The sequence below is a fragment of the Prunus mume genome, linkage group LG1, assembly GCF_029339155.1.
Source record: "Prunus mume cultivar Tortuosa linkage group LG1, ASM2933915v1, whole genome shotgun sequence".
In the NCBI taxonomy this organism is placed as follows: domain Eukaryota; kingdom Viridiplantae; phylum Streptophyta; class Magnoliopsida; order Rosales; family Rosaceae; genus Prunus; species Prunus mume.
The window spans coordinates 23,579,404-23,598,757 of record NC_142698.1 but is presented as its reverse complement, the minus strand read 5'-3'; the positions used below and the strand labels follow the sequence as shown (position 1 = coordinate 23,598,757).

The 19,354-nt window shown below is 35.4% G+C and overlaps 3 protein-coding genes and 1 pseudogene across 8 annotated transcripts; all 4 read right to left on the bottom strand.

The window, feature by feature from the left end:
• Positions 1–1,339: 1,339 nt before the first annotated feature.
• LOC103329699 (LURP-one-like protein (DUF567)) lies at positions 1,340–3,690 on the bottom strand. 2 transcript variants are annotated; one of them, XR_513939.3, is made up of 4 exons: positions 3,199–3,690; positions 2,872–3,084; positions 1,977–2,214; positions 1,340–1,515 (listed from the first exon to the last, which is right to left on the bottom strand). XR_513939.3 is itself a non-coding variant. In XM_008232228.3 (3 exons), the coding sequence occupies exons 1-3, from the start codon at positions 3,430–3,432 to the stop codon at positions 2,092–2,094; spliced, it is 570 nt and encodes a 189-aa protein (XP_008230450.2). In that variant the 5' UTR covers positions 3,433–3,690; the 3' UTR covers positions 1,340–2,091. The 2 variants fall into 2 exon arrangements, 1 of the variants encoding a protein (XP_008230450.2); XM_008232228.3 differs by having other exon boundaries at positions 1,340–2,214.
• Positions 3,691–4,354: 664 nt separating this feature from the next.
• Positions 4,355–6,801, bottom strand: LOC103334937 (pentatricopeptide repeat-containing protein ELI1, chloroplastic pseudogene; annotated as a pseudogene). Its single transcript, XR_016123368.1, has one exon. The product of XR_016123368.1 is annotated as a pentatricopeptide repeat-containing protein ELI1, chloroplastic pseudogene (transcript).
• Positions 6,802–7,549: 748 nt separating this feature from the next.
• On the bottom strand, positions 7,550–9,847 carry LOC103329601 (uncharacterized). Its single transcript, XM_008232130.2, has 6 exons — positions 9,700–9,847; positions 8,865–8,985; positions 8,525–8,770; positions 8,136–8,439; positions 7,935–8,035; positions 7,550–7,770 (listed from the first exon to the last, which is right to left on the bottom strand). The coding sequence occupies exons 2-6, from the start codon at positions 8,966–8,968 to the stop codon at positions 7,737–7,739; spliced, it is 789 nt and encodes a 262-aa protein (XP_008230352.2). The 5' UTR covers positions 8,969–8,985; positions 9,700–9,847; the 3' UTR covers positions 7,550–7,736.
• A 342-nt stretch (positions 9,848–10,189) lies between these two features.
• On the bottom strand, positions 10,190–13,411 carry RDM4 (RNA-directed DNA methylation 4). Of its 4 annotated transcripts, none has more exons than XM_016793672.2 (10): positions 13,212–13,411; positions 12,993–13,073; positions 12,502–12,590; positions 12,265–12,339; positions 12,109–12,150; positions 11,359–11,510; positions 11,156–11,274; positions 10,847–10,934; positions 10,702–10,772; positions 10,190–10,620 (listed from the first exon to the last, which is right to left on the bottom strand). In XM_016793672.2, exons 1-10 carry the CDS (start codon positions 13,318–13,320, stop codon positions 10,376–10,378), a joined length of 1,071 nt encoding a protein of 356 aa, XP_016649158.1. In that variant the 5' UTR covers positions 13,321–13,411; the 3' UTR covers positions 10,190–10,375. The 4 variants fall into 4 exon arrangements, with proteins under 4 accessions (XP_016649158.1, XP_008230242.1, XP_016649156.1 ...); XM_008232020.2 differs by having other exon boundaries at positions 12,502–12,593; positions 13,212–13,409; XM_016793670.2 differs by having other exon boundaries at positions 12,109–12,153; positions 13,212–13,409.
• Positions 13,412–19,354: the final 5,943 nt, after the last annotated feature.

Here is a 19,354-nt window from a genome sequence, read left to right as displayed (position 1 = left end):
TCTGTGTTATTGCTTAAGTTTTGGTGCGAACAAAAAGCAAATGTTCTCACTGGTATTTATAAGCAGTGAGTAGTAGTAGGATTTCAAAGTTTCCTTGGTGAAAAGGGAATAGAAATCCATATGAAATGTGGAAACTCGTGTTTTTGTTTGTTTCTTTATTTGAAAGAAAATTAGAAAGTCAGTTTTTTGAAAGAAATTTTGAGATCCAACGGCTGTGGTAAGTAAGTAGTGTTTGTGAACTTTTAACTTTGAGATTCAACTACTTACTGTATGAGAGTTTATATGGGAGAGAGAGATCGTGTCTGAATAGTTAGTGATGCTGCTTCAATTTTTTTTTGTCGCATCATTTTTATTTAATGTTGTTGTTGTACTTGTATGCATTTTAAGTGAAATAATATTGTGTTTGTAGAATTTTTATTTTATTTTTATATATTTTAAAATGTTCAAAAAAATAAATCACAAAGGTACGAGTAAAAATTAACTCAAAAAACAACAAAAAGTTAGAGTTAAATCATTCTTAAGCAATTTAATAAAGTTGTAAACTCAAATTTTGAATGAAAAAAGTTGGGGAAAAAACTATTTCATGAGGTAGGATTTGAGATCATCTTTAAAGTTAAATGCTTAGGATTCATAGTGTTTGCCAATAAATTAATTGAATCGGCTCCCATCTTTCATAATCTCTATTTCATCATCATTACATTTATCTAATGTCATAATTATCTGATGTTTTTTCAATATTATTTCAAAACTCCTTCCTTGATGTCAAAGTTAATTATGATTTTTTTTTCTTGAAAGTTGAAGAACATAAGCAACTAATCTTGTTAGCATATACAGATTAGACTACTTAGATAAGGCAGTGTGGCCGTCCCTTTCACCAGAGTTAGATCCTCCCTTTTGTACTTTAGAGTAGTTTAGATTTGTTTAAAAAATTAATATTTTTAAGGAAATTCACCAAATCTATAATCATGTCTATGTTATAACTCTTATAAAATTAGTTGAATCTTGATGTATTAATAGTAAAGAAAAAGAGAATTGTTATTAACACTGCATAATAGTCATATGATAACATCTCCCATAAATTTAAATAAATAAAAAAAGTTGACTAGTAATAATACATATAAGGAAACATATTCATAGAAATCCTTCTGTGGTGATATTTTTGTGTAACTATAATATTGGGACTTTTCTTTCTCTGTTTTTTTTTTCATTGCAGAATTTTTGGATCATTAGGTTGGTTTGTTCTAGACAGTTGAACTTGAGATTAAATATAATTTTTTTCAAAAAAAAGGAAATGCTCCCATTCTCTCATGCTCTCATCTCTGTAGTAACAATCCAAAAAGAAAAAGAAGGAAAGATCATTTGCTCATATCTTGTTGTCCTGGTTTGGTTGAGAAACACATCCCAGTACTATAAACAGAGAAAACCACAAGGGAATTTAAATACACCAACACATTGGACCCCTGTAAGATCCAAGCCCCAGGTTGCAAACTTCAAAAAATCATAAAGGTTTGCAGCCTGCAACAAAGATCGCAATTTCTTTTATTGAAAAGCAAAAACCCAAGGCCAGTTTTGTGCTAGAGTATAGAAGAAAACAAGGGTGAATGGAAGTGAGAATGAGAAGTGGAAATGGGATTGAGAGGGAAGGTGAGAGGAGAGGATGAGAATGAGTAACAAAGGTGAAAACAAAAACAAAAAACAGAAATCTATTTCAAATTGTTTTCACTTTTGTTACTCATACCTCTCATTCTCTCTCTCAATCTCATCCTCACTTCCATTCTCATTCTCATTTTCCTCTATACTCTAGCACAAAAAATGAAAACTAAAAACTAAAATTGAAATGGTTATCAAACGGGCCCTAAACTACTTAACCATAGATCCTAGTAAGTGATGCTCATGTAAACCACACACTGCATAATAGTTCTCAATAAAATGAAATAATCTAATAATGAGATAAAAATGATTGCAGAGATCATAACCAGGGCTTTAACTACTTCATGTCTTGTTGATTCTGTGCCCCTGTTACGTTGTGGCATCGTTTGGTGTTGAGAATTTTGAAAGTTGTTTGAATACCAGTTCTTCTATAATCCTCAATCAATCCAGAAATATTACAATCAAGGCCGCAACCAAAGCATGATCGACATATCCAGGAAATATAGTCAATCGAAACTTTCCCCTCTTTGGAAAAAGCTGGTGCAATTTGTACATCAGACTAGTCTGCAACAAGACATAACAAAAGAAATAAGACCATAACCAAGAAACAACACCTTACACAAATTTCTAAGAACAAAACGATTCATGAAAGAAATATCTGAAGATCTGTGTTAATGGACTGCTAGTTTCACCACTTTGCAAGTTCAAAAGCCGTAATATCTAGTAACTTTGAATGTGCATGCTTAAACAAGACACTTCATGAACATGTTACCACAACACTCTTCTATGATAATCGAGTACCAAAGAGCTTGCTTAAATCTTTATACACGGGATCTGAGAACTTGTTCATTCATATCATCCATGGTGAGTAATTTGTTAACTTCAACCTGATTACAATAACTATGCAAAGGGCTCCATTTAGGTTCAAGAAAGATGCTGATCCAAAGGATACTACATTGATCCCATAATTCAATTTTCCCAAATAATAGACCTGAGCAATGATATATTAACTGGTTTGCAAAAGCCATCTACAAAGACAATAGTTGTGCTGATGAACTTTCATGCAACAGTCTTCAAAGACCCATTGTTGGTTAGAATCCTAAAAGGTGTACCAAGTTTGAAGTACAAAATCATATGCAAGAGCAACTCATACAACTCTTTCACTTGAATGAACTAGCAGTCATTTCAAATGTGTATCCCTCTCTCATAAAGCAATCATACCTGAGCAACTATGCCATTGCCTATGTAGATTGTGCAAGATCTTTGGTAAGGGAAGCCTTTCACTTTGAAATCACAGGTTGAATCTGCTGAATTCTCACCAACAAGAAAAACCTCCAACTCAGTTCTGGTAAGTTTACTTTTCGTCCTCTTCACTCTGAACACCAAGTCCTTCTCCCCAGCATCACCACCCTTGTATCCTTGCCAACATCCCTTCTATAACTCCCCAAAAAGAAAAAATTAGTACCCAAAAGGAAAAAGCAAAAGAACAAGAAAAGTTTTAAGGAAAACATTCTCGGGAAACAAACAGAGGCCAGAGGGGAGACTCACATCGTTACGGCACAAAGCAAACAGAGGATTTCCGGCGGCGTCAAGCAACACACGCTTATTAGATGAAGACGTCAGAGATTGACGAGTGACCTTGTAAACGGGGTTACCAGAAGAATCAACGAAACCCAATTCACCACGTGGCAAGCCAGGATGTTTCTTGGACACAAAAAGATCGACTGGGATTTGTGAATTCGTGCAGGGAGCAGGAACTGATGTTTCCATGAAGTCAGTCATGTTGTTGTGACCAATTTACAGAAGCAAGGAATTCATTTGAATCCCAGAGCATGATAAACCAAAACTTTGAGAGCAAAAGAGAAATAATTTGGTGTTGAGACAATTGGGTTTTAGAATTTGGCGTGGAAACAAATGGGTTTTGGTCTGAGAGGTGGAAAAAATCAGAGCCTGGTTCTTCAGCCGGCTTTATTTGAACTTTTCCAAAGACAAAAGAGAGAGCTTGTGACTTGGAACTGAATTTTCCAGCTCAACTTGGTCCCAATTGGAAGAAGAGACCTTAGATGTTGGAATATAATTAAACCGTATAGCCGGGCGGCTCTACTATTAAAATATTCGCATATATTAAAGTTTATAGCCGCGCGGCTCTACTCTTTAAATAGATATTTTTAAACCTTCGTACACACTTAAAGGGTCTAGCCGGGCGGCTATACTCACATATTTAAAGATTATAGCCGGGCCCGGCTATACCATGTTTAACATTCGTAGAATATAGCCGCGCGGCTATACTCTCTGAACATTCAAATATATTTAAATAGTATCGCCGAGCGGCTATACTCTTTAATATAGATATTTTTAAACAAGAAAGTATAGCCGCGCGGCGATATTATATTTTTGAACATTCGTGCATATTACGATAGTATAGCCGAGCGGCGATAGTATAGCCGTGCGGCTATACTAGTTTAAATAGTATATGCGGCTATACGTTTTAAATAGATATTTTTAAATATTTATATATATATACTATATCCTCTTTAAATATTCGTATATTTAAACAGCATAGCCGTGCGGCTGTATTGTTTAAAAATTCAAAAGTATCATTTTTAGGAATTTTTGTGTTGTGCCACCCAATTACAAAAGCTTTCAAATCCTAGAAGAAAATTAGAAAGAGAAAGGAAATCCAGGAAAACTTTACACCATGTTAAAAGGAATAAACACCACCACCCGCATCTTAATCTGCTATAAACACAACTTCTTCACTCCTACCACCATCACTAACATCATTAAGAATAATAGAAGGGAAATAATATACATTTGAAAGATCAATACCTAAAATAAGTTTGCTGTGCTTGACTGACCCGAGCAGAGTTGGAGGATGCTGCTGAGTTGTTTTTGTTTTATTGTAGTTACTGTTGTTGGTGGTGCTGGTGATGGCTAATGGTGTGGATGGGGAAGATGGGTCTTTGGCACAGGAAAAGAAGAACATGGAGAATTGGGAATTAGGGCTGGGAATCAGAGAGAGAGGAAATGCAAAATTGAAGTTTCATCTTAGATAGAGAAGAGAAGAAGAAGAAAGCAAAATTTTGAGAGAGAGCAGAGACCAATTTCACACGACAAAAGATTGGGATTTTAGAGCCAACAAAGGTTAGACCTTTTGTGTTCCTACACGTGCCTCTTGTTTCATAAATAAACCCAAGACCGCGTACCAATATTTGGGTTTTTGAAGTTTCCCAACATAAGGGGACCTTGTCTTGCCATTGCTTAGTTTGTAACTTGTGAAGTTCGAAATTTTGACAACAAAACAAACCATTATGGATGCATTCTGTTTTCAAATTTGACCTCTCTCACCAATAATCTTCAAATGTTCACAATGATCATAGAAAGGGGGAGACGCGCATGTGAGAGTCAACCTCTAATTTGACCTCTCTCACCAATGATTTTCACAAGAGCATAGTCCATCTTTGAAATGATGAAATCGGTTTGAGTCCCTTGCAACAATCTCCCTCCCTTCAATCTTTGAAATTAGACCAGTTACCGCATGACAGTCTACACACACTCTCAGATTCTTAACTATAACAATACGGGTACCGGGAGGTGTGCTGATTAGGCCAAGACCAATTGCCAGTTTCTCACTGTGACCAAGAACTATCTCCTCCTTCGTTTGTTCATCCACATTCTGCATGACCATGCTTGTGTCTGGCACATACCCATTAGCTTTCAACTTTTTAAATAGATGTTGTAAATAGTTGTAGATCTCTTTGCTTAGGGGATGGGATCTGTCTCCGGATTGAAAGCTGTGAACTGTTTTGTTAATCTCAATCCAGGTACATGCCTTCTCTTTTCTAATTCCTCTATCTAGCATCAGTCTTCTCACTTTCGCCACACCTTGCAAGTCCCCAACAAGCCCATAGAAGTTGGATAGTAACATATAGGCCCCTGCTTCTTCAGGTGCTGATTCAAGTAATTTCTTCCCAACACTCCTTGCTAGCTCCAAATTCTTGTGGGAGCAGCATGAGCTTAAAAATGCTGTGAGAAGCCTTGTGTCCGGCTGTACAGGCATCCTCTCTATGAATTTATAGGCCTCACTGAAACACTTCGATCGTGCTAGGAGATCCACCATGCATGTATAATGCTCCATCATGGGTGCGATTGAGTACTTATGCACCATGGTGTTGAAAACCCTCCATCCTTCTTGTACTAGTCCAGCATGACTACAGGCATACAAGGCACCCAAGAATGTGATTTTGTTTGGTGCAACACCTTCCACTTCCATTGTGTCAAATGCCTCCAAAGCTTCTAAGCCCCGGCCTTGTTTTCCATAACCCGTGATCAAAGCAGTCCATGAAATTACATTTTTTAAAGGCATGTTTTTGAAACATAAGCAGGCATCTTCCATGCACCCACATTTAGCATACATGTCAATAATAGCATTTCCAACTGGTAAATACCCCAACTCAAATCCATACTTAATCACCAAACCATGACATTGTTTACCATTAATCAATGCTGCAAGATCGGAGCAGATTGAAAGAACACTAACCATGGTCATAACATCAACTTCAGCTCCTTCCAATCTCATTTTCTCAAAGAAAACCAATCCTGTTCTTCCTTCAGAGCTATGACCGAGACCCGAAATCAACGAATTCCAAGACCCGGCGTCTCTTCTTGACATGTTACTAAACAATTCAATTGCTTCCAGTGTTAAGTGAGACCAACACAACCCAGAAATCATGCTGTTGGTGGCAATGACATCTCTTTGAGGCATTTCATCAAATATAAGCCGAGCTTCTGTGATATTGTTGCATTTAGAGTACATGTCAAGAAGGGACGTCATTAGAATCATGTCTCTATTGAACCCATGTTTGATCGCCGTGCAATGAAATTGCTTGCCTTCTTTAATGGCAGCAACTCTTCCACAAGCTCGCACAATTGCTGAGAGAAGAAACTCTGTGATTTTGAACCCATTTTTCAGGACTTGATGAAACAAAACTATTGCTTGACGACTTTGCCCCTGGTGTATAAGATTAGTGATTCTCTTGGCATTTGATAAAGTTCTATGCATCATCTTACTCAAGGTTATTTTGGGAATTGAGTGGGATAGATTACAGTCAAACCATGGCGACCTTCATTTGATATTTTGAATGGATTCTTCATTCTGGCTCTAAACATGATAATTTTACTCATGTAACCCACCCATCAAAATCCATAATATCCATTTTACCCTTTTTATTATTTACTTGACATTTTTTATTTTATTATCAAATCATTATTTGCTGAAATGAAAAATTATTTATTTTTATCCTCTTATGATTAAATATTCAAATAAATCCAAAATTGTCCTCATTTAAGATCAAGAAGCTAGCCAAATTATATATGCTCTATGTTGGTTCAATTTATTCAGATTACACGCTAAGTCCAAATGTACAATACAAGGGGTTCTTCTAACAACCTTCTACATAGTTTGTGAAAATGTCAACGTACTCTCATTTAAGAAAAATGAAAAGAATTGCATCTGCCATCTGGTAGCGTTTTTAACATATTATTTAATGGATTTTATGGTGGAGGTAATGTGGGTCATTTTAACTTCATGTGGGCGATGTGAGATTTGACCATACTTTTAGGGGCACTAGTGTAATTAAGTCTATAAATAATGACCAATGTGAGGTATTAGTTGGATTGGCAGACTTTGGTGTGCTCCCAAGTGACCCTAGATTCCGCCCCCATTGAACTTAGCCTAAATAAATTCATGAACATCTTGAAAATGTCCATCTATGTAACCTTCATAATTCTTTGTAGATTCTCTGCTTCTTTTTCGGTCAGAAATTTTCTTCGTAGATTTACTTTCACATATAAGATGGCAGAATTGCTATGAAAACTGATAAGATATGCAAAAGCTACATATTTTGGAAATAATTTATAAAATTTATTTACCAAACGTATGAATGAGAATAACTAATTACTCAAGCCTTTTCATTCATTTAGACCAACTAGGAAAATCCTTTTCAAAAAGGACCCCCAAAAAAAAAAAAAAAAAAACTGTAAAATCATCACGTCTTCTTTCTTGATCTGTTCCATGCCTGCTATAACTAGGTTTCTTCTTCTCCTTCCTTGATGTGTTCCCTGTTAAAGTAGAACTCAACTAAGAAAAATGTACGTAAAAAAATAAAAACCCCATAATCGAAATTCGATTTTCGATAAATTTTTTTTCTTTCCATATAATGGAATTGAAAAAAAGATAAGCAAATTGTATGTATGAGAAAAACAATAGAAATCATATATATTACCTCAAGTCCACATGAGTATAGAGCTCAATCAAGAAAGTATATAATTGCAACAACAGTTTTGGGAAGAACGAGCTAAGCTTTTCTTCCATTTCATTTTGTGCCTGCAATAATTCCAATATAATATTAGTAGTAATAATAATAAACTTCTATAATTAATCAAAAATGAGAAAAATTAAAGAGATAATTTGTATAAATATATACCAGATATTCTTGATTGAACAAATTATCATTAACGTCGAGACAGGCATTGCTTGAGAATTCAAGTGCACCCCACACATTGTCGTCATATTCTCTTTCACTCAAGACACATTGAAAACCCTTCAAGTCACCCACAGCTCCTTTGATATCAACTTTCTCGTTCCATCGGATGGTGAACAAGTCTTTGATGTTTTTGTTTTCAGCACATTGAACATACTGGAGATGCTTTAGACCATCAATGTAATAGTGAAACCTCTCCGTCGGAGACCGGAGAAGGGGATGGTAAATTATTTGTTCGAATCGGTACCTTAACGTAAAAAAAGAAAATGTTTTTAATGAAAAATAGTATAATAATAAAAAACAATAAATAAATAAATCGGCAAAGTTCTTACCACTCCCTTTCGCAACGGATCATGTTAAAAAAGTGAGATAGCTCTACTGTTCTTCTATGATTTTTCCCCAGTATTGCTTCCATTAAAAGTACAAATTCTTGCCTATAACTTGTCAAAACAGTTTCAGGATTTGCAGCAATTGGGATATTGGCTTCATAGTTTTCATCGATTTGTATATTGTCAACATCCAAAGGGCCACGCATTATACCTTTCAACTCCAGTCGGACGATGGACTTAATAATAGACCTTCAAAAATAAAAATAAAATATTAATAAAGAAATCTTTATAATAAAAAGTTATATTGTAGTTTGAAAAAACAAGTTTAGACTAAAAATATTACCGAATTATTTTTTGATACACATCTTGAACACGATTATTCTGCCATGGATCTGTCTTTCCCAACATCTGACTTAAGGTGCAAGGAGCAAATTCGTTTGGTGCCATGTTTTCTTGGTAAAAACCTGATCACAGTAATGTCACAAAAAAATAGTTCAATATTCATTGAACAAGAAGAGACCAATTATAAATAATAAAAACATCCTTTTTAGTACTAAAAGGATACAGAAAAACATATTTCTTTCGCAAATAACATCTAAGTTTTAGTATATTATATTATTTTGGTATAAAAGTTTCAAATAATTCAAACGAGGGTTCTTTTTTTCTTTTTTCTTTTTTAAGGGATAGTCTAAGCTACAAGGGAAGAGGGGATTCTCACATACGGCCACGGGGTCATTGGGATTCGACCTGAGACCACTAATATGCAAATCAATGCCTTTTTCCATTTGGCTACACCCAATTGGCTTCAAACTAGGGTTTTAAGCCGACAAGTGCTACATCAAAATATATTGGAAGACAAATTGATTTATAAAAGAATGAGAGAGTGCAAGTTCTCAAAAGCACTAATAATTTTCTGGATAAACCGGAGAATTTATTAGAACGTACAGAAAAGAGGAAGACCTTAAAACTACAAGGCAAGGAGCCCAAGTGAAACAAACAACAACGTCACAGAAAGAGACCAATTCAATCACACAAAATACAAGAGGCTAGAACGAAAATTCAACAAGCGCCAAAATTATTTTGTTCAAAAACCCAAAAAACATCAAGAAAGAACTACCAAGAAGAGTTTAAGTGGCAAAAGGGCAAGAGAGGAAAGTTACCAGTGAGAAATTCCATACCTTTTGATCAGAGAAGAGTTGAAGTGGAGAGGAAAGAGATCTTAGGGATAATTGAAACAAGAGGTAAAAAGTGTTGAGTGATATATATAGGATGGAAATTGAGTACACAAGTTACACAGCACACGACTTTCCCTATGCTTGTCGAACAAGGATTCCTAGTTTTGCTCTCCTCATCACATAAAGAAAGTGTTGCTAAAATATATAAATAAAGGGATTTGCTTCTTTTTGTTTTTATTCTTTTTATTTTTGGAATATTTTTCATTAAGACGCCTTGTTCACCAAGAAGTAAAATATTAAATGGGTAAGGCATTAGGATTAGCCCAAAAAAGTCTTGGGAGGATAAGAACTTACCAGTCGTTAAATAGGTAAGTTTTTATCCTTGAAGGAGGGGTGAAGTAATGAAATAAGATTAGGAAGTAAAATTTTAAAACAAGCACATAAATCCGTCACTTCCTCAATGGACAAAACAATTGAAAATTTTGCAATATAATGACAGAAAAAATTATTTCTACTGCCCTGCTATTGGATCCATCCAGGATGTTAAAGGCATAAGGATGTACAGGAAGTTCATATTCACATATCTAAGCAACCGCTAATTCATCATTGACTTTTACAACGAATTAATTGTTCAGGAGCAAAAACTAAAAGATGAAAGCAGATACAGAAACGCCAAAGTTCACCTATAAGACCATCTCCGATCTTCGCCATCATCACTCTGATCAACATCATAATCAAAGTCATCACCATCATCATTCTCATCATACATATCATCTTCTAAAAGGTCATTGTCTTCTAAACCCTTCGGTTCTGAAGATTTTTCACTAGAACTCTCATTTTCTTCTGATTCATCATCGGAGGTGTCACTCTCTGATTCCTCTTCAGATATCTCTTCCGGATAATCATTGAGCGGGTTGTTTTCAGCTGAAAACCACCAAAATCGGTCAGAACTTGAATAAAGAGAACTTTTAAAAATAGCATATATGAAAGATTATTTATGATCACCATTAGAATCATCAGTATCATATTCTGATTCATCAGGCCCGTCATATAAATCCTTGTCATCAACTTGTACCCTGAATCAAAGTTATTAGTTAGTTTCATAAAGAAATAAGGTTGAAACTTAACAATGTAGCACAAAGATACCTACAAGGGAAATGGCTTTGAAGAATCTTCAGTATCTATATCCATTTCCTCCTTCACAGCATACAAGTCATATACATACCCATCTTCGGATGCTACACAACACATAAGAGGAACCCATCAAACACTAGTTAAGAATATAATGAAAAAGCTGAAATTGATATATAATCTCCACAAGAAGCAACTGCAAGTGCAGACCCAGGACAATATGCTATTAAGAATCCTATTCTTCTACCTTTGCTCCAACTAATATCAAATATTAAGTGGATGATAGCACCCAAGGCCACTAATAATTCATTTACATGTAAAAAACAACCTTGTTTGGAGCTGTTAGCAGATAAATCTGATTCAATCTCCGAAGCAGCACTTGGAATGAACTCTCTCAGTAGAGGCAAGTAACTATTTAACATCCTCTGGTCCTCCAAAGATATCTCACTGCATTAAAAACATAGGGAGTATCATTTTCAACTAGTCTCTTGGAAATACGAAAGGACAAGAGCTCATGAGTTGAGAACTTACTCCTCCTGTTGCAACTCATTAGATCTTTCCTCGACGTCAACACGAACAACATCATAGAAATGACACATTTCATGTAATTTCTCATGTGATGTTTCTTTGTTTCCCTTTCTGCTCCTCCATATTTGTTCAAAACGTGCATTTTTCGCGACAACCTAACCGAAAGATCTTGAAATAAGACAGCACCCAAGCAGAAATTACAGAATAACTTTCACCAAATACATATTATTTCTTCTTTCTTATTCTCAATGTATAAGGTTAGTAGTGGTACAACTGCCTCAGAATACCAATATTAACTCTGAACAATGAATCAGAAAGTTGGCAATCTGACATATAGAAATATATCTAACTAGATGCACGTAACTTCAAGGGTAGGAAGATTTGAATTTATCCTAAATAATGGCTTTAGAAATAGGCAAAGCTTAGAATACTCCATGATTGTTAGAAGATGAATTAATAAAAAAAATTCATGGGAACTAGCATAGAATTTAGAGTTTCATGATCTCAATTTGAAACACATAATTAGCAACTCACTGCCTGACAATGATTATTATCACTAGCAAAATATTGAACTAAGAACATATGGACAATAAGCAAAACAAAAAGAACACAGAGCATGAAAAAGTTTAATGCATCATTATCCTCTAAGAGATGAAAGAACAAATCATACTATTGGAAGCACATGAACAAGAGATAACAAATACTTTACTTGGTGGGTTAAATTATACAGATAACATATACTATGCCACGTACCTCCTGTTTCTGTCTAGCTTTAGACAAAATCTGATCTTGTTTCTGCTGTTACAATGGTAATGAAAGTATAAGTTCATGCCATCTTAGGCTCGTAAATAGAAGCAAAGTTGTAATAAAGTGCACAAGACCAGGAGGAGAAGGAGACGTGGAGCTTACATTCTCCTTTTTAAAAGTATGTTTGCGTTCTTCATTCCTTGTTTTACGATCGCACACATCATTGGAATTTAGGTCCTAAAAGAAACAATGAGACAATTTCCCCAACTTCTTAGTAGTAGCGACATGAGAATCAAAGACAGCATCTTACATGGTACTCCTGAATACATGCTTGTGTGAAACAGTATACAAAACAAGAATAGTTATAGAACAAAATCAACAGGGGACTGCCATACTCACCACGAACGATTTCACAACATCAACAGTGGTGTGAAAGCTGCTTACTGTCTCTACATGCTGCACAAAAACCTTCTTGGTCTTCAATTCCTCTGCTGCATTAAAAATACAAGAAATCAGCACTGAATATTCCTGGGGTTCTAAAACTTTCCATCTACTTACGAAATCTGCAAAACTACAAATTCCTTCACTAGTTGAATGGAAACAACCATAAGTGGAAAAACAAGAAGAAGAAGAAGAAAAAAAAGCAACAATGTAGATTGCTAATAAATAGAACCTTTGATATCACCAGCTAATCAGATTCTGCAGACCGAATCATAATCCATTAGCAATATAGTCTACTTATAACATCAAATTATCCAACTACTCATAATTCTTTGTTCACCACAACTAAAATTATTATTATTATTAAAGAGAAAACAAAAAATGCTGTGTTTGTACACACACATATGCATAAAAGACAATGCTAGAGAAATAAGAGCAACATTTTTTACCCTTCGCAGCTAAATCAGACATTGAAAGGTTCTCGAAATCCAGTAACGGACGCTTCTGCGGCCTCTCATTGATTTCCAGCCCTACATTAAAAAAAAGTTCCAACAATTATTCAGCAATTTCAGTTTTTTAGAAATTCAAGAAAATTTATTTTCTATTTCCCTACAGTTTCTCGGCAACCAAAATGGAAAGAAGAAAACTGGACACAAAGGGTTACTCACAGAAAGCGTCAAGTGGAGACTGTAATGCTTTGCGTTTAACCCTAACGATCACCGGCTTGTCTTCCGGAGACTTAGCCAAAGCTGAAGAGCTTTCGCCGACCACGGCCATACTGAACTGCACTTTGAATTAGGGTTTTGAGTGGAGCCAAGCAATTGACGACGAGCAGCGTACTGTGGATTCTGTAGAGGCTTTCGCCGGGTGAGGGATTCTGCAGTTAAGGATTGAACCGAAAATGGACCGGACGGGCCGGGCTGTTAATGGGTCGGGTTGATGTAGGCAAAGGCTCTAAAATGGCCTTGGGGCCTTGGGCTAAGCAAAAACAATATGGGTTGGGCTAGTTCAAGTTTTCTCATGTCCATACTATATTTTTAATTTTTTTGACAAATCAATATCCTAAACAAGTTTAATGTAGGGGAAAATGGATTGAACTCGAGTCTAGAAGGACGGCTACACTGTTTTGGCCAACTAACTTAACCCACATATGTTATTTTATTGGATTCAGCAATGATCGTCTAAAAACTTGAACCCATGGTGAATAAGTGAAGACTGAATTCCACTAAATCAAATGGTGATTTGCCACAATTATCAAGTTAAAGAAAAAGAAAATTCTACTTGAATTAATATTTGTAGTCTCCTATCTGCACTAGAGAGTGTATGAGGTTTTTCCCAATGGGCCAATGTTAAAGGAACCTTCTATTGTCTAAGACAATTTACTCGCCCAACTTGTTCTGGGCCAATGTTGATTTTGTACATGCTATGAGCTCCACTGTTTAATGAATTCGCTAGAAGTAGTTATGTAGTGGAACCACGACTGCCCTGGGATGTAAATGAGGTCTTACCATCCTACGTAACAGCATACATCCTTGTTAGGCCAGTCGTCTACGTGCTAGTGGAAAACTTCCAACCATGTATTACGCTAATAACCGAGAGACTCTGGCTCGTGCGTTACCGACCCGACTAGCACAATCTCATTCTTATGCACACTTGGTTTGGCAAAATCCCATTCCATGTATTGATATCTTTTGCCCTTGCGGCACGTTTGGGTTACTGAAAGAGAGATGAATTTCCTAGCAAGTTATCATGATCGTTTGCCGACCTGATCCTCACCAAACTAAGAAATCAGAAATGCAGTCTTGTGCATTGAAGAGTGACTCCCAACTTTTTTCTTGGTAACTTTATGTCAACTCTGGTGCATTGCATGTGTGGACCTAATTAATTAATCAAGGAGCGTAATAAGCAAGTGGTAAAGCCCCTCATGTCAAGCTTAACTATATCAGATTAGAAATTTTTTCTTGAATTGGTCCACCAATGGAAATATCATGCCCTATACCACCAATGGAAAAGCAAAAGAGCAAGCCAATATTACTTTTCTTTTCTTTTTAACGCACAAACAAAGCCTACATCTCTGACTTGGTAAATGGCTTTATAGGTGGTCACCATGATTGCACCTCCCTAGTCAGTGGAACACTAGCTAGCCTTGCTATGTTTGAATCCCAAAGTATGAATTGTTACATGTTAGAAAGACCGCCGGCCCACTACTAACAATATTTATATTATATCTAATTTAATTACTTACAGTCAAATTTTCATTGTGAAACTTATATTATTTCACATGAATTCTAATAAAAAATCAACTACCTAACCAGATATGTAACTGTATTTCCACTTTTAATTTTGAAGGTTAAACGCTAGCCAGCAATGACATCATCTCATGTTACAAGTTTTCAAAGAAAGGCCATAGTGACCAGGTCAATATTAACTACGGGAGGTCCATGGTAATGATAAGTTACGGGAAGCTAAGTAGGATCCACCAACCAAGGCGTTGCCCACTAATTGTGTCATAAGTCACACCCGTCAATTAGAAGGGTAAACATTTCAAATCCTAATATGAAACTTTAACCTAATGTGTATTTTTATTATCCTTTTTTAATACTTGACATATGTTTATGGGTTTAACCATAGTTTACTTTGTGCTTTATATTTGTGAAACTATGATTATGCTCATGGACACTTGTCAAGTGTTGAGAATTGATGGTGATAGTGTACCTTGAGTTAAAGTGATGAGTAAAAATGCTTCCAACTCTTGTAGGAGGTCTCGCAAGAATAGTGACTAGTCGATTATTTTTAGAGGGAAAATACTTCCCTCCTTACCATGTAAGTAGGAGTTTCACCTTCCTGTCAATGGCAGTGTGACAAGGGGCGGCCCAAAGGGTGTGCAAGTAGTGCTACTGCACAGGGCCCGAAATTTTTTTCCTTGTATATTTTATATATACTTGAGCATGCATAGAATAGCACAAGTGTGTATTTGGTTGAGTTGGAATTCAACGCCTTGATTTTAGTAGGCAAGTTGGGTTTGAGTCCGAATTGTGACTTTCAAAATCTCAGGACTGGCCCTATGTGACATGCGTGCAAAAGTTTTTATTTTTATGTTTTTAATAAATTATTTTTGCATATATATGTCAAATTGCGATTCGCAAAAAGGAGGAGTATCTCCTTACAGTGAAAGAGACAAGCAATATATTTTTAATGCATGCCTAGTAGTAAGGTTACATATTAGAACTTCGAGGTCATTTTGGCCTCCCAAAATGATATTCATCGAATCTAGCCTCTCACAATTTTTGTTGTTCTAGTAGTGAGGAGGCTCGAGGGCTAAAGTCACAATTTATTACTTATTTTAGAATGTGTTGGTCACACCGTCCCAAAATATGTCGGTCGCTTGATGAACATATCCTTGAATATATTTGTGGGAACAAAAACAAAAACAAAAAAAAGTGGGAGGCTTAGGTTTATTTGGAAAGGAAAGTAACTCATGACTTCTTTTGACCAAGAAAACCACTCAGAAAAAAAATAATGAAACCCGCTGCTAAATGAAATATGAACGTAAGAATTCTGTCTCTCTCTCAAAACAATACTTTTGCCTTGGCATATGGCGCTCTCCTATTGGAGTGGCTAGAACCTACGCACGGTCTTGTGCCACATTTCTTGTATGCTCCACCACCAGTTCGGGCTTGGGCTTGGCCTAAATTGGCTCCCACATAACCCGAGCTTTAAATGTCTTAAGTCAAAATTCCGTCAATTTTAAAGGATTAATTCATGTGAGTTTTTATAATGAGACGATTATATTGAGAGGGTGTTTTGAGGGCTTCTATCAAGCTGTCTAATAATAAGTACATATAGCATATCCTTAAAGTAGAAAATCTTCAGTGGTGGAGAAGGGCGTACGTGCACTTATTCCGTCCTCACAATCACCTCATTATATGAGTAGCATGTATCCAATAATTGATGATCAAATTTTAAGTCCTTAAAGGAGGCTGAACATTAACCATCCTAAAAAAATCTTATGAAAATGCCCAAAATCCAAGGGAGGAATGAGAATAGACAATTACTTCTAAGTCACAAACTCCTCGTAAAAGAATACTTCTCAAGATTTCTAACTCAAAGTATTTGTCACTGCCATTCTTTAAAGCTTCCGTTTGGTACATGGGCTATTTTTAGATATGGGTTGAAATTTTGAGCTGGCTGGCCCACATGGTATATCATGGATGATGTCACATATGATTAAATGTAGAATATACATTAACATGGGCTTTCTCCATCTCTTGCCTTTAAGAAGATGGTCCTAGAGCATGAGAAGCACGAAATCTAGGATAAGGAATTTCATGGCAAGATGATGATCTTCTCTTTACCATGATTGCTTAAATTCAACTCATGTGTTTGTAGAAGCTGTAACAGAGCCCTTGGAGCTGGACAATCTAAGTAGCTGCAGCCACCAGTTTGCACACGGCTCATTCCAGAGCCATACGATGCCAAAGGCTAATAAATACATTATTTTTGTGATACGAGGGACTTAGGTGCAAGAGGTCACACTCACTTACATGGCTACACTACTAGAAAACCTCAAAAAGAGCCACTGATGATTCTAAACCAATAATAGAAAAGGCCACAATGTACCCATGGCGTAACTCTCGTCTACATAAATACCCTTTTTATTAAGTCTTAATCCTTAGTCTCAAGTTTCTTATTAGATTATTCTCTGTGTCAAATGATATTGGGTTACATCTTACAATGATAATATTCTCACGAGCATTTAATTATAAGTGCTTCATTTACACAATAAATTCATTGATGTTATGTTTCTAGCTATCACATTCGCATAAAAACCATTAACTGTAAATGTGGTGGTCGATGGAGAACCACATTGTATGATTACAACCACTAAATAATGCATGATGAAAAGGAAATCAACCTTTTTTTTTTTAATGTTCCCACAAAACCACTCACCACCGCCCCGCCCCCAAACCGCCCCCACCTCCTCCCCTCCTCTTTATTGGTTGCAAATGACGACAATAAATGCTGGCTTTTTTTTAAAAAAATTTTTTTGGTGGAAAATAAGTGACAATATGTTATGGATGAACAAAGAAAAATACAAAGCAACTATGTGCCGAATATGAGTAAATCTTTTTCATTGACCAAAAACAATAACATGTTGAATTAATTTGAAGAGAATCACGCACAAACCAAACAATGACTAAATCCTTGATCCAGCAACCAGAAGCACACGTACTCGACCTATAATACAAATCCTCCGCGCAACTACAGAAACGGCAAATCGGCATCGAAAGCAAAAAGCAAAAAATAAATAAATATCCTAAATATTAAAACAAAACTAAGAAAATCATAACGTCATACCGACTAAACCCATAGTCCTGCATTTGCTAAATCCAAACCCAACGCAACCAGACATCTTCTCCTATTTAGAGCTCCAAACTATGTCGAAGGAAGCCAACTCCTTGTGTATGTGGGCTAAAATACAATGGGTAAGAGAGGGGAAGAGGTTGGGAAGGAGGCTGCCAAATCTCATAGGGAGCGACGGATAAGATTTTTTTTCCTTCTCAGACAGTGATAAGTTGACAATTTTTTATTATAGAAAAGTTGATATAGATCCAAATTCCCATCCAGGAGTTGCGTTTATACAAATTTATAAATAAACCCAATCATAGACATGTATTTATAAAAAAACTCAAGCACTATTTAAACATAAAAACACACCCAAAATCAACCCCAAAGTCAACTTTTTGGGTGTGTTTATAAATGGGTTTTGAGTGTGTGTAATGATGGGTTTTGGATGTGTTTATAAAGTGTTTTGGGTGTTGGGTTTTTTTATAATTTCAACCTCCATTTTGGGTGTTTTAGTGAAACTCCCTTGAGTTTAATCTCAGATTTTGTGACTTTGATACAAGTCCTTTGACTTTTGTACCACATAGGATTACATTCCTTTTTAAATATTGTATGATGTAATCTTTTGATTTTTATATTTTTAAAATCATTTTTGGTTCCAATATTGCCCATTATCTTAGATTACTTACCTTAATGAGATAATTAGCCAATATTATATTTCTTTCCTTATCCGATTTACCCTTGAGCACATAAAACGTAAGAAATAATGAAGTTATTAACTGCAGCAAATTTTTATGGTGGTTTTATAATAAATTACTAAATTTATGGTAAGTAAAGCACCTAAGGCACAAATGACCGTTGAAGCATGGTCTAATATCCATTTGCTATTCTTCTTCTTCTTCTTCTTCTTCTTCTTCTTCTTCTTCTTCTTATTCTTTTATTATTATTATTATTATTATTATTATTGTTATTATTATTATTATTATTATTTTATATTGAATATATGCTCAACTTTGAATCAGGTTTAGTCATTTTGTTCTTTATAGTTGTTCTTTTAAGTATAGTATACCTGAGATATAGGTAATACATTTTTTTGATATATTTTTCTTCATATTATATATATATATATATATATATATCTAAATTATAGGTGACATATTCCTTTAATAAAAAAAAACTTATTAATTGACTTGTGTTTGTGTTTTTACATACATGAGATATAGGTACCACACTTTTTTGCCTTTTTGTTTATGAATCTAAGTTATAGTAACATACGTTTTACCACTTATCTTTTTTATGTACCAGAGATATATGTAGCATATACTATCCGACTTATGTTTTTATGCACCTAAGTTATAGGTAATTTAATATTCTACTTGTTTATTTTTCCACCTTACTTATAGGTAAGATGTTTTGTGGTTTGTTCAGCCTATGATGTGGATATATTATCCCATGGTATAGATAT

Bases quoted from the DNA above. Each gene is read 5' to 3' on its own strand.
- LOC103329699 (XM_008232228.3), bottom strand. From the start codon at position 3,432: ATGACTGACTTCATGGAAACATCAGTTCCTGCTCCCTGCACGAATTCA. The intron at 3,085-3,198 runs GTGAGTCTCCCC...GGGGAGTTATAG, and splicing joins TTGCTTTGTGCCGTAACGAT to AAGGGATGTTGGCAAGGATA. The intron at 2,215-2,871 runs GTATGATTGCTT...GTCTTGTTGCAG, and splicing joins GCAATGGCATAGTTGCTCAG to ACTAGTCTGATGTACAAATT.
- LOC103329601 (XM_008232130.2), bottom strand. From the start codon at position 8,968: ATGGCACCAAACGAATTTGCTCCTTGCACCTTAAGTCAGATGTTGGGA. The intron at 8,036-8,135 runs GTATATATTTAT...GAATTATTGCAG, and splicing joins TGTTCAATCAAGAATATCTG to GCACAAAATGAAATGGAAGA. The intron at 7,771-7,934 runs GTAATATATATG...CTACTTTAACAG, and splicing joins TATACTCATGTGGACTTGAG to GGAACACATCAAGGAAGGAG.
- RDM4 (XM_008231951.2), bottom strand. From the start codon at position 13,320: ATGGCCGTGGTCGGCGAAAGCTCTTCAGCTTTGGCTAAGTCTCCGGAA. The intron at 12,594-12,992 runs GTAAAAAATGTT...TTTTTAATGCAG, and splicing joins GTCTGATTTAGCTGCGAAGG to CAGAGGAATTGAAGACCAAG. The intron at 12,340-12,501 runs GTGAGTATGGCA...TGTTTCTTTTAG, and splicing joins ATGTTGTGAAATCGTTCGTG to GACCTAAATTCCAATGATGT.